The sequence below is a fragment of the Coregonus lavaretus genome (assembly GCF_964263955.1).
Source record: "Coregonus lavaretus genome assembly, chromosome: 12".
NCBI lineage: Eukaryota > Metazoa > Chordata > Actinopteri > Salmoniformes > Salmonidae > Coregonus > Coregonus lavaretus.
In genome coordinates this window covers 17,172,529-17,187,198 of record NC_139999.1, presented here as the reverse complement: position 1 = coordinate 17,187,198, position 14,670 = coordinate 17,172,529, and the positions used below count along the sequence as shown (strand labels likewise).

The following is a 14,670-nucleotide window of genomic DNA, read 5'->3' as shown; positions in this document are numbered from 1 at the left end:
TGCTTACGTCAGTTACTGAGACTGACTGTACAACAGAATAGTCTGCATTAGACAGACCAGGAATGATGAGGAGATTACAGACTGATGATGGAGGTGATGAGCAGAATCTTTAGTTAATAAACAGAAAACTACAGACTACAGCTTCAACAGAAAACTAACCTAGCTGCTGAAACATTAAAGCACTGTGACAGCTGGTCTGCTGTACCTTCCTTCCTCCCTCCATCCCTCCGCCAGAAGCACGGGTTGAGAGGGTGATGGTACAACACAGTGGTGAATGACAGTGGGGTGGGTCATGATTGATGGAACCGTGGTAAATTAGCATGGCCGCAAGTGTCTTGAGGGGGAATCTAATGCCACCTACACAGAGCACAGCAAAGTCGACTCGGGTTGATATTTCTTGTTTTACAATCAACATATATCAAGGATGAGTACAGTCTGATTCAAATCCAACTTTTAGCCTTTAACCTTTGTGCTCCACTTAAGTCGGCTACCTGCTGTGCTTGAGTTTTACTGATCATCAAAAAATAAACATTTCCAAACAGTTGTGATATAGATATTTAGAGGCGAACTAAAAAGCGGTATGTATTTCACCTAATGAGGATGTACTGAATATGATGATGATACATCTTTGATAATGTACAGTGAGGGAAAAAAGTATTTGATCCCCTGCTGATTTGGTATGTTTGCCCACTGACAAAGAAATGATCAGTCTATAATTTTAATGGTAGGTTTATTTGAACAGTGAGAGACAGAATAACAACAAAAAAATCCAGAAAAACGAATGTCAAAAAATTTATAAATTGATTTGCATTTTAATGAGGGAAATAAGTATTTGACCCCCTCTCAATCAGAGAAGATTTCTGCCTCCCAGGTGTCTTTTATACAGGTAACGAGCTGAGATTAGGAGCACAATCTTAAAGGGAGTGCTCCTAATCTCAGCTTGTTACCTGCATAAAAGACACCTGTCCACAGAAGCAATCAATCAATCAGATTCCAAACTCTCCACCATGGCCAAGACCAAAGAGCTCTCCAAGGATGTCAGGGACAAGATTGTAGACCTACACAAGGCTGGAATGGGCTACAAGACCATCGCCAAGCAGCTTGGTGGGAAGGTGACAACAGTTGGTGCGATTATTCGCAAATGGAAGAAACACAAAAGAACTGTTAATCTCCCTCGGCCTGGGGCTCCATGCAAGATCTCCCCTCGTCGAGTTGCAATGATCATTGGAACGGTGAGGAATCAGCCCAGAACTACACGGGAGGATCTTGTCAATGATCTCAAGGCAGCTGGGACCATAGTCACCAAGAAAACAATTGGTAACACACTACGCCGTGAAGGACTGAAATCCTGCAGCGCCCGCAAGGTCCCCCTGCTCAAGAAAGCACATATACAGGGTCGTCTGAAGTTTGCCAAAGAACATGTGAATGATTCAGAGGAGAACTGGGTGAAAGTGTTGTGGTCAGATGAGACCAAAATCGAGGTCTTTGGCATCAACTCAACTCGCCGTGTTTGGAGGAGGAGAAATGCTGCCTATGACCCCAAGAACACCATCCCCACCGTCAAACATGGAGGTGGAAACATTATGCTTTGGGGGTGTTTTTCTGCTAAGGGGACAGTAGAACTTCACTGCATCAAAGGGACGATGGACGGGGCCATGTACCGTCAAATCTTGGGTGAGAACCTCCTTCCCTCAGCCAGGGCATTGCAAATGGGTCATGGATGGGTATTCCAGCATGAAAATGACCCAAAACACAAGGCCAAGGCAACAAAGGAGTGGCTCAAGAAGAAGCACATTAAGGTCCTGGAGTGGCCTAGCCAGTCTCCAGACCTTAATCCCATAGAAAACCTGTGGAGGGAGCTGAAGGTTCGAGTTGCCAAACGTCAGCCTCGAAACCTTAATGACTTGGAGAAGATCTGCAAAGAGGAGTGGGACAAAAAATCCCTCCTGAGATGTGTGCAAACCTGGTGGCCAACTACAAGAAGCGTCTGACCTCTGTGATTGCAAACAAGGGTTTTGCCACCAAGTATTAAGTCATGTTTTGCAGAGGGGTCAAATACTTATTTCCCTCATTAAAATGCAAATCAATTTATAACATTCTTGACATGTGTTTTTCTGAAATTTTTAGTTGTTATTCTGTCTCACTGTTCAAATAAACCTACCATTAAAATTATAGACTGATCATGTCTTTGTCAGTGGGCAAATGTACAAAATCAGCAGGGGATCAAATACTTTTTTCCCTCACTGTATGCATGAATGAATGGATTCCTCTGGGGAAAAAAACAAAGCATTTAACAAATATTCTTTACATCTTGGCACTGCATATTTTTCCTATCTTTCCTATTTGTTTCATATAAAATATCATTAGATTGATACACCCAAATATTATTACTGACCACTTAACCATTATTTTTCATCTCTTTGACCCTGGAATTAGTCATGCAAGATATCTCCATCTTGTAGAGGAAATATACCTGTCTGCCCTTTCTCTGAGCAGTAATGTTTAACATATAGCCACAGAAGGCAGTGGTTAGACCATCAAAAGGAAGTATCAAAAACAGCTTAACACAAGGCAGAAAAAAATCTGTACAAAATGCTTAGGTCAATGATAACAGAGAAAAGTCTGTTTTGTATTTTACAGTTTAAAATCCCAAATCTGGGATAATCCCCCACCCTGCATGTATGACTTTTTTTTAAGCAAGGATTACTAAGTAAAATACATTTGCAGCACAGTTTGCTATTCCAATACATACAGCAGTTTTTCATAGCTATTTTATAGTTAATACAAAGCAGTTGTGATAAAGCAAAAATAATAACACAAATGCATTTTTGATCTTTGAAAGAGACAAGGAAAGAAAAGGACAAGAATAAGACAAGGCTGACATGTATGTACACCCTACTGTTGGAAAGCCCATCACCAAACTAATGACAATAGATTGTGGAAAATGGGATCAAATAAAGCTGGGTGATTTCTTCACAAAAAAAGCCCTACAGTTTGGATTGTGAGACCCTCAAGAAAAACAAGGTCTAATTTTATATTTGTGTAATTTTCGAGTCTTTTTTACAACAAAGAAATCGCAGTTTTAGACTACACTTGCAAGACATAGAACTAAGTGCAACTGAGTGAGTTTTTTTTTCTCTTTTAATTTAATCATTCCCTATAGGTTTGAACTGAGGTATGCGTACAGTTGTCGCAGGCTGTTATCTTTAGTAATGTCAAGCTACACATACTGAGAATGTTCTAATCTACCAGCTTTCCCCCCTTTAGAATACCAAGCAAACCAGCAAAAGACTAGCTTTGGATGAGCTCGAGTTGTTCTCACGATCCCAGTCCGGCTGTTACTGACCCATCCCACAGCTGCCTGCTATTGGATATTAAATAAATTTTCTGAAAACCACAGATTGCCCTTTTCATCTGTAATAGTAAATGCATGGTGAAATGTTAAAATAACTGCCATAAAATACTTTGTACCCAGCTTATTAGTTGACAGGAGTGTTTTTTAATATAAAAAGTAAAACGTTGACAGAAACTAAACACAATCATAAAGCCTTGCCAATGTTAACAAAGAACAGTACAATCCCGCCAAGATAGCAGGACTCACTAAAAAGTGGCATACAATCATTGGAAAGTTTACAAATTCATAAAGAATAAAAAATTAAACAAAATATTGAATCATTGGGTGGTCCAGTTGAAGTATAGAATCCTTTTCACATTGTTCTCTACAAAGCTCTCCTGTCTACTGTTAAACCCTCGTTATGATCATAATATCCTTTCATCCCCTTATGTTGCACAGTAATCTGCTGCTGATAGACAGAGTGATGCCTTTTCCTCTCATTGGCCCAAAGAACATGTTCCAATAATTTGGTAATGTTTGTCTGACTCTGCATCTCCCTTTCAGTTGTGGTCACTGCAAAGTCCTGCAGTTACTGCACTCAACAAGAGACCCCTTTGGCTTTAAAGCTAATGACAGTCAGACAGTTTGAGGAGTGTCCTCACTAATCAATGTGCCATTGGTTTAAACACAGCTGAGACTCCATCTTTAGATCCTTTCACATCCAATGGGAGAGAATGGAGGATATTTGGCCTTATCTGCTATTGCATGGAACAGAGAACATCGTTTTTACTTTGTAGTTTATCTTTGGTTGTCACAGAACAAGGTTTTAGAAACATCAACAACTAAAAACAAAAGTTACAAATAAAAAAAGAAATAATAATAAATAAAAAATGCAAAGTGGTTGGTTGCAGTCTTTAAGAAGTCATGTTTGTGAGTCTTTGTATGAGCCTGTTTCATATCATAAACCAAACCTAGGATCAAGCCCATTTGTGTTCAGCCTCACAGCCTCAGCATCAATCCCATCCACCCTATTGCAGGGCCTACATCACTACTCTGACTTAGTCATTGGGTTCTGCTGATGTTGACCCTGAACAGTACCCAGATCATCAGTTACCTTGTGGTGTGTGGGCGTAAACATGGCTGCCAATACTGGAATTAAATAATGATCAGGCCTAATTGCCAGTCTTGGGATTATCCCTAAATTAAGAACATTCATATTTCATCTGATATGTGTAATTATTAATAATCACAAAAGAAATTGAGAGCCAACTGGTCATGCATATGGTAAAAAAAATCACTTTGATATCTTCAAGCAAGGCCAAACAATCGTTCCATGATTGAAATTACAGTGTGGAAAACTAGACATGTTTAATCTACAATGACAGTTGTGTTCAGGAATCACAATTAGTTGGTCTAAAATATTATGATTGTACTGCACACCTCACATTTCATTTTCTTTCTAAAACCGGGAGCTTGCGAATGATCAGAAATTTGGTTGCAGCTAACGCACTGCCGTGAAGGGCTGTTTTAAAATATAATTTCATGAGGATAAATCATAACCTGCATGATTTCTCTGTCATTCATCCCCATCTTACATTAAACTTCATTGATGCGTGGAGAGAGCCTTCATTACGAGTAGTGCATTGCAGATGGACTTCATGAGCTTGGGGGGTTGGGGTGGGGATGGACTACATGTCAGAGAGGTGGCATTCTGAAGCATGTGGAATAAATGACAGAAAAATACTACTTGGTATTTGACATTCTGCTTCATGTAAAAAAATGAGGAAACAACAAGAAAGGAACTCCTAAACATCCATCATTAAATGCTGACCATACAGAATCTCCACAGCATGGGCATGAGGTCTGACCAGTTAAAGAAATCAAATGCAACAACAACAGCAATGAACAATGAAAAATACATAGTTTACATTTTAAACCCCTCACCCTCAAAACACACCAAAAAACATCCCTCCCACCCTAGATGGAAGCAAACCAATTAAGTTTTGAAGGCAGTGACCATGAACTAAATCCACACTCACACACACACACACACACACACACACACACACACACACAGAGAGACACACACACACACACACACACAGTGTAAATTAAACGCCATTCAATATCTCTTGAGTTTATGGGCATGTGTGTGTGTTTGTGTGTGTGTGTGAGAGAGAGAGAGAGAGAACCGCTCTGCAGTCCGTGCTCAGTGTGGTTGAATGCAATCCATACGGCTGCACAGTGCAGGTCCAAGTCCATACTGGATTTGAAGCTAGCACGCTGACCAAGAAGAAGTCCCCAGTACCAAACATGTCCATCCAACGCATGTTGAGTAGAAATTACTTTTTTTTCTTATTTTCGCTCACTTAAACCAAACAGTAGATATAAATCAAAAATACTCCCATGTGGGACGTATTCTCTTTCTTTTGTTTTTCACTATGTATTTAATGGCACTAAAAGTCAATTGGAAACATTTGATAGCTGTGATCAGAGGACTGAGACTGCAGTCTTGTATCTGTGTTATCTGTGACGTTGTGGCGTCTCACAGATGACTAAGGTTAGTTCTGCCTCTGGGAGAGGCCCCTGGGGGCCCGACCTTACAGCATGTCATCGTGGCCCTGGTCGTCATCGTAATCTCTGTGGTGATCGAAATCTGGACTGTGGTTGGCCGTCGTCACCAGGGAGAGGGGGCCTTCGTGGTCCTCTGGGTCCAGCGGTTCCTCTTTAATGTGATGCCTGCATGGAAACAGAACACAAACAGACAGTGGATGTTCCATTTAGTTTATCTTTAGCTGGTTAAACCCTTGTTGAACCTTTCATTCCCTCCTCAAAAGAGAACCACAGACATGTATTGATTCAGATTTAAAAGAGAAATGAGGAACAAAAACAAATGAGTGGCTCTAATGAATCTCTGAGAGGGGCCTCTCTGGGCTGGTGTTGATGACAACTTCACCTTCTTTTAAGGTATTCCAATCCCGGAAAACCTGCAGGCTTTATTTTCATAGCAGCCGACAACAGGGTATTCACTTAGAATTGATAAATGAGGAAGATTAACAACGTGCGACGGGGGAGAGAGGAGAATGGACTCTGTGGAGGGAGAGAGTGGGCTGTTGTCAACTTCCTGGTGGCGGTGGATCAGTGACAGCGAGCGCTGTGTGTTCCTCTTCCTTCTCGTTAACATGCATAACCTGCGAGGCGGGTCTCCAGAGGACGACCCCGAGCCGGCTTCTATCATTAATCAACTTCAAGCAAACACAGCGACCAGACACCACTATACATGCTTTAAACTCCAAAATTAATGCATATTTTCACCAAGTGTCAATAATGGAAGAAAAGCGCTGGCAGGAAGGCGCGCGAGCAGAGCAGAAAGGCACACTCAACACAACATTGTGATAAGAAAGAGAGCCATGAGAATAATAACGCTGTCAGTTGTAAACAAGGCAAAACATGAACCCAGCCCACTGCCTGGGCAAAGGGGGCTCTAAAGAGACGAGATCTGCCAAATTTCTCATTACAGAAACACCGCAGGAATAAAGCGCATGGGAAGGAGGCATGAATAGAGCAGAGAGGAGGGAAAAAATTAAAACATTATGAGAAGCTGCAGGATATTTCCCATTCTAACCTGTGGTGCCAACACTGTGCTGTACGGGAGTTTGTGTGGTGTCAGTACGAGACGCTGAGCCCATTTTGAACAGTGACCAGGGACAAGCATGTTCTCTGTCCCCCCAGACTCATTTGATTTATTTATGCACAAATGTCTTACGTGATATGCAATTTTTTTGATGGAGACGTTTCTATGCTAATGAGCTGACACATTTACTGTAGGTGTGATTATAAAACAGGGGAAAAAGTAAAGTAGGCTTTTCTATTGGTTTCAGATCAAAGTAACTTCACAAGTCACATCGCCTCAGGTCTCAATCCCTGGCTGCAGGGCAAACATGAAATTGTTATTATTATGCTATTGAACTGCATGCTGACTCCACACTGCTAATTAGCTGGCTGGGTCTGGATACCTGATTATAGTCAGCCTGTAAAAGAGAACAGCCCTAGTTTCCTCTCTGTAGTAAAAACCTAACTCCATCTAACACCATGCAGGGCTTTGAGCTAGGCAGCTGGTAAACACATGTACGGCCTGGGCCACTACATAGCCAATTTGTAAGTCGCTCTGGATAAGAGCGTCTGCTAAATGACGTAAATGTAAATGTAAATAGCCAGTCTGTTGTCTGTACGCCAGGTGAAGACCTGTGAGACGTTGGGTCTATGAGCCAGGTTTGGTTTGTGTGGGATGAGGATGTTGTGATTCTGTAGCTTGGGTGAGGTGTGTCTCTTGGAGAATGGAGAGAAAAGAGGGAGCTGGCTTTAGAGCGATAGAGGTGCTAGCAAGTAAACCTGAACTTTTGTTTGAAGGCGTGCTGTTTCATAGAAGATAGAAGAAATGTGGCTTTGCGCGAATACACTGAAGTTGAATGCTCTGATGCATTTTGTACTCATATAAAGCTTATCCACATACAGTCATTGTGAAAAAGCTCAGTAAATGAGCTTCATCAGCCTCAAGATAAAGAGAGGGAGAGAGAGAGAGAGAGAGAGAGAGAGAGAGAGGAGACAGCCTTTGGGCCAGCACACCCATCCTGTCTCTGCCTTTCCTGTTCCAGAGCGATGCCCAAAGCTATGTTCACAGTGATTAGGGATGGCACTTTCCTCCATTTCGCCACAAGCTCATTACTGCACCTTTATGTTTTCAGGCATAATTTCCCTCTAGCTCAGACATTTTATGGGGCCATCCCTAAATCTAGCAGAGCTGCACATCGGTGGTCTGCCCCACATCTGGAAACGATGCTGCCTGCCCCGTATTATTTTAGGCTTCAAACAACACAGCAGACAGTGCTATACAACAAGTGAATAGGGAACTGCGGTTTCCAGGCAGACCACCGTTTTCCTACATGGGAATCTTGGACTATTTCTCCTAGACTAATTATGATTTTTTGTTGTTTTTCTTTAGACGGCTGAGAGGGATTTGAATGTGTTCTAACTCGTATTTCAGTGTGGAGGAGACATCAGCTCTGTCACTTTGCGTTCTGGCATTTTGTAAATATTGTAAAAGAATTGGAGGGGTGATTATGGCGGGACTCAGCAGACAGTAGGACACATTTTTTAACCGTAATAAAGGAGAGTTTATAAACTTTGTGTTGATATAACAGAGGGCTCCAGTCTTTTCTTCCTGGCCTTGCCTGGCTTTAGAACCTTCTAGAAGGTGGAGTTTCCTTTTTCAGGGAAGGCCCGGTTCTGACCTTTCATACAACCGCGCCAATATCATCCTCTCTTTATATATATTTTTATCCATTTTAGCATTGTTTCATGTTCCTTTAATATGTTATTTACATGTAATATCCAATTCTAAGGCATTTTGGGGGATATTAAAATGCTAGATAAAAAAATGTGTTTGCTCAAATCCATTCTATTTGGGATCTATTTGAATCAGTGGAGACCAGCTGAAACTCATTCCTTCCCTTCAGTCTTAAACAGATTACTGTAAATAGAAAGTAAGGAGCCACTCACATAGCTGGCAAAGGAGAGCGTCCTGGACTGCTGTCACTGCCGTTGCTGTTTCCATGGTCCATCGCTCCAATCATCTCCTCTCGGATGGCATTCGCCAGGGAGTTGAGGGTAGGACTTCCAATGGAAGCAGTAGTGTATAGAGGTATATTGTTTTCTGCCATTGAAGCCTGAAAAGCATGCACAGTGTTAAAACAGAGAAACGGAAGAGAACTGTCAGCACTTTTCAGCTTCCCTCCATCCCTCCTGCCTTTCTTTCCCCTCACAGTAAAAGGGTAAAAGGTCAAGAGAGCTTGATACTGAGACAGTATTCATATTTACCTGGAAGGCTGCAGAGAGAGCCGGACCATAGCCCAAGCTGGTCTGGATGTTTTTCACTAAGGCTGGACTTCTGCAGACAACAACTTTAGTTTAGAAAATGCTCATATTTCATTTAATAAAATGGTAATTTTATCACACACCAAAAACACAGAGATTCATTTCAATTCATTGTTTTCATTGTAAGGAAGACAAGACAAGTTGATGGAAGGAGGTTTTTTTAAACTCATGAAAAGGAAGCGCTAAACACAGAGACATGATGGGAACACAGAGGCAGAGCATGCAGGTAGTAGGGGGGTGAAGGTCTGGGGGGAGCTGGGGCTCAGGAGGCGGGGTGGGCCAGGCAGAAGTTCTTACTGTACTAGCAGCTCATCAAAGTTCTCAACAGCGGTGTATTTCCGAGGTCGGCCTCGCTGTATATGGCGGCCGCGTTTAAACTCGTCCTCTACTCTCACAAAGCACTTATGCAGGGAAAGGTTGGTGCGACTGGTACCCTGGGCGGGAGACAAGTAGCAGGGCAGCCAGATGCAGATGCAATGACCACAACACAACAGCACAAAGGACAGACAGACACAGGGACAGACAGATAGACACAGGGACAGACACAGGGACAGACAGACATATAGACACAGGGACACGCAGATAGACACAGGGACAGGCAGACAGACACAGGGACAGACAGAGAGATAGACACAGGGACAGACAGACAGACAGATAGACACAGGGCTGACAGACAGACAGACAGATAGACACAGGGACAGACAGACATACACATGGACAGACAGGGGGACAAGGGAGGAAAGGGTGAGGATCAAAATGAAAACCAGTACAAGCCAATGTTGGTTATGATGCGACACCAGGGGCAGAATACTGAAAGCATGGGGGATGCTGCACACCAAAGCAAGCGGGGACTTTGGGGGGCTTCGTGGGACACAGACAATGAGATGGAGCAGCCTCTTCCCATAGAGCCACAACCAGCCAGACGTGAGAGTTGGCCAGAGATGTCAGACCTACCCAGTGATCTTTTGTGGCCTTCTCTTTTGGAACTCTAGTTCATCCACTGTCCACACAGCCCCTTTAACGTTTTCTACTCGCACAAAACACTTGTGAAGACTAAGATTATGCCGGACTGCGTTCTGCAGTTGGTGTAAAAAAAAGAAGGGAGAGAAGAATTATATCAACACAGGAAAATGTCTAATCATTTCATTTCAGAGAAGAAACATATAGACAGGCACATACATGACATAACCTGGACATCATTGTACATTTTTTCAAGTATCAGTGATCTGTCGGCTGTAAAGTTTAAAATGAGAAAAACACTGTGGAAATATTTTCCAGTTACTATGGCAATACAGTTTCATTTAATCAACATCCTTTAAAAATATCATTCACAGAGCCTTAAATTATGATGAGCCATTTGAAAAGAGCCACTAAGACCTTGAAAACAAAAACCCAGACTGAACAAAGACCTTGATCAAATAAACCAGTCTCTTTGGCTTGTCAGTTTCAGTTATGACCTTACCTACAATTGAACAATAAGGGAGAAGACACATTTCCAAAAGCTTTAGCTGTTGGCTTACATTATAAGCTTTTTCATAAGACCATTTGTAGAGTATGCGGGTTACCTTTTTTAAATAAACCAATCACTGACACATGAGATTAGAACTCTGTAAATGTATTGGACCTTATTGAGTGTTTGTGTGAACTCTAGTGTATACAGTAGGTGTGTGTGTGTGTGTGTGCACGCACGCCAATATGCAGGAGTGTGTCACAGTGTTGGATTTTTGTTTATAACTCAAATGTGCCCCTATGGTCAGGCTGTCAGCGGCAGGGGAAGCAGGCAGTTAGAGAGCTGAGGGAGGACAGTGAGCCATGGAGGGGGGCTAGGGGGTCTCACTCACAGCTGCACTGTGGATACGCTACACTACAGGCCCTCTCTGCCTTATGAGGGTAGCCTTCAATGCTTCATCACTCTCTCTCTTCTCTTACTCCTTCTCTCCTTCTCCTTTTTGTCTGCCCTCTCGTTTTAACCCCTCTATTTTTCTCTGGGGTTTGTCTGCCTGTGTGTGTGTGGCCCAGAGGAAAATAAATAAGGTGTTCTCAGTTTAAGTTCTGTGGGAGGGTCTCGGCCAGGAGTCCCTGGCAGCACATTGGTGTGTTAAACCCATGCCACCCACCACCAAAACATCTCCAAATATTAGCTGGGGATTTTTTACAAGAATGCACATTTTCCCTCATCATTTTTCTGTGAGGTAACAGACAGTGTTTGTGTTAGGAGTGGCTCTATTTGGATAGAATAAATGGGGCAAGGTCATGAATTGGGTTATGGCTCATTCATTGCATTTAAACTTGATATATTTGACTATCTTTTACACTGAACAAAAATATAACCGCAACATGTTAAATGTTGGTCCCATGTTTCATGAGCTGAAATAAAAAATCCCTGAAATCTTCCATACGCACAAAAAGCTTATTTCTCTCAAACTTGATGCACACATTTGTTTATATCCCTGTTAGTGAGCTTCTCTCCTTTGCCAAGATAATCCATCCACCTGACAGGTGTGGCATATCAAGAAGCTGATTAAACAGCATGATCATTACACAGGTGCACCTTGTGCTGGGGACAATAAAAGGCCACTTTAAAATGTGCAGTTTTGTCGCACAACACAATGCCACAGATGTCTCAAGTTTTGAGGGCGCGTGTAATTGGCATGCTGACTGCAGGAATGTCCACCAGAGCTGTTGCCAGATAATTTAATGTTAATTTCTTTACCATAAGCTGCCTGCAACGTCGTTTTATAGAGTCCCTGGCAGCACATTGGTGTGTTAAACCCATGCCACCCACCACCAAAACATCTCCAAATATAGCTGGGGATTTTTTACAAGAATGCACATTTTCCCTCATCATTTTTCTGTGAGGTAACAGACAGTGTTTGTGTTAGGAGTGGCTCTATTTGGATAGAATAAATGGGGCAAGGTTATGAATTGGGTTATGGCTCATTCATTGCATTTAAACTTGATATATTTGACTATCTTTTACACTGAACAAAAATATAACCGCAACATGTTAAATGTTGCTCCCATGTTTCATGAGCTGAAATAAAAAATCCCTGAAATCTTCCATACGCACAAAAAGCTTATTTCTCTCAAATTTGATGCACACATTTGTTTATATCCCTGTTAGTGAGCTTCTCTCATTTGCCAAGATAATCCATCCACCTGACAGGTGTGGCATATCAAGAAGCTGATTAAACAGCATGATCATTACACAGGTGCACCTCCTTGTGCTGGGGACAATAAAAGGCCACTTTAAAATGTGCAGTTTTGTCGCACAACACAATGCCACAGATGTCTCAAGTTTTGAGGGCGCGTGTAATTGGCATGCTGACTGCAGGAATGTCCACCAGAGCTGTTGCCAGATAATTTAATGTTAATTTCTTTACCATAAGCTGCCTGCAACGTCGTTTTATAGAATTAGGCAGTGCGTCAAACCGGCCTCACAACCGCAGACCACGTGTAACCACGCTAGGCCAGGACCTCCACATCCAGCTTCTTCACCTTTGGGATCGTCTGAGGGGGGGGGGGGAATAAAGCCCTTTTGTGGGGAAAAACTCATTCTGATTGGCTGGGGCTGACTGCCAAGTGTGTGGGCCTATGCCCTCCCAGGCCCACCCATTGCTGCAGCCCTGCCCAGTCATGTGAAATCCATAGATTAGGGCCTAATGAATTTATTTCAAGTGACTGATTTCCTTATATGAACTGTAACTCAGTAAAATCTTTGAAATTGTTGCTTGTTGCGTTTATATTTTTGTTCAGTATAACTCCACAAGATCAACACAACAGTCCCTGCCCTTTATATTTGTCTAAGGAAGTCAAAGTGAAGACTGATTTTACCTTCCATGTTGCAGCGTTGCGCCTGAAATATGCAAACATTCGTGTGAACCAGTTGTAAATTTCATTTAGTGTTAGCTGCTTTTCCGGTGATTCAAGGATACCCTGGAAAAGACCAAGAGACAGAAACAACATTCAACATTTTGTTCCCTCTGAAAAAAAATCTGTTATTCACAAGTGGCATGCAGGTTGTGTGTGCTCTCCTGAAAGAACACAGACAACAGTGCATGGTCTGTCCATGTGATTATGTGCACGATCTGTACCCTCTCGCTTTGTTTAAGGAACTGTCTGGTTCCCTTTCAAATCTCGCAATTTGAATATATTTATATTGGCAGTGTAAATTGTGGGAAGCGAAAATATTTCTCAGGCAGATTACAGGCCAGCAATTATGCCAGGCTCAGATTAATTCCTGAGATCACAGATTACTGCGAGCCGGCCGATAATTGACTGGCCATCTTAGAACAGGTTCATCCCTACTGTTGTGTGAAATGAATTTCATAATCACATCCACCGTAATGCTTAATCAAAAGCAATTGTTATATATGGCTGTTTTTGGAGTCCCGAGCGCATTCTTGCACTCATTTGCAGATGGTTAATCTTCCGCTGCACGTCTAAATTGTATTTGAAATTTAACAAGGCAGGATAGAGAAAATATAAGCAGTTTGTGTCTTGGCTGAATATGTATCTGCTGTCCTGTTAATGACGGAAGCCACTGAAGCAGATTAAAGGCCCTATTCCTTTAAGTGACAGATTAAATGCATTACAAGTTACCAGCCCAGAGCAGAGCCAGCCGAGCAGAGGATCCTTACCTGGCGTATTAATGAGGCATACGTGAAGGGAGGTCTGACTTCAGCATTCATGTAGAACTCTTTGTTCTGGACAATATCTGTACAAAGGGAGCAAACACAACATACAGACGAACATAGACAAAAGCCATAGTCAGTAGCTATTATAGATACAACATTTCCATTTGCAGTCTGATAGATTTGAAATTGGATGTGTGTGTGTGTGTGTGTGTGTGTGTGTGGGCTATATGTGTCCAGTACCTGGGGAGTTTGGCATGTTGTACTTGTCAGAGTAGCGCCGGCGCATGGGGCCCACACTGTGGTGGAGGCTGTTGGGGGTGATGACGGAGTGGGCCTGGGACAGGGGCGTCAGGGGGGCCGTGGGGGTGGTGGGGGTCTGGGGCAGGCTCAGGGGGGGCGAGGCCTCAGGGGGGGCTGTCTTGGACAGGGTGACGCTGGACACCAGGTTGAGCTGGGAGGGAGGGTAAACAAAACAAAACACAACACAGACAGACAGACAAGAGCTCGTTAATTACCCAGCGTCTCAAGACACCTCATTGGCTAGGCTGATCACAGCTTTAATTATGGGCCACCCTGAGGATGATCCGTGAACGTTCGTTAAACATCCTGCTCATTCTCTCTCCTACCCTCCTCCTCCATCCTTCACTTCTTCCACCTCCTCCTCATGGATCTCTCTCCTCTCCTCCTCCTTCCCTAACAGCTCAGCTCCCTGTTCTCTGTTTTCCTCCCTTTGTTTGATCTGCTGGCAGATCACACCCACACACT

The 14,670-nt window shown here is 42.8% G+C and overlaps 1 protein-coding gene across 1 annotated transcript in view; it reads right to left on the bottom strand.

Annotated features, from left to right (window-relative positions):
- Nucleotides 1-2,198: 2,198 nt before the first annotated feature.
- Nucleotides 2,199-14,670, bottom strand: part of LOC311138345 (forkhead box protein P1-B-like) — a 233,455-nt gene continuing 220,983 nt past the window's right edge. Inside the window, exons 12-18 of the mRNA XM_084173014.1 lie at nucleotides 14,146-14,356; nucleotides 13,909-13,985; nucleotides 13,103-13,204; nucleotides 10,223-10,344; nucleotides 9,212-9,281; nucleotides 8,894-9,060; nucleotides 2,199-6,073 (exon numbers count right to left, since the gene is read on the bottom strand). Coding sequence (XP_084029140.1) covers nucleotides 5,935-6,073; nucleotides 8,894-9,060; nucleotides 9,212-9,281; nucleotides 10,223-10,344; nucleotides 13,103-13,204; nucleotides 13,909-13,985; nucleotides 14,146-14,356 — 888 coding nt within the window. The 3' untranslated portion in view covers nucleotides 2,199-5,934. The remainder of the gene's footprint in view (nucleotides 6,074-8,893; nucleotides 9,061-9,211; nucleotides 9,282-10,222; nucleotides 10,345-13,102; nucleotides 13,205-13,908; nucleotides 13,986-14,145; nucleotides 14,357-14,670) is intronic.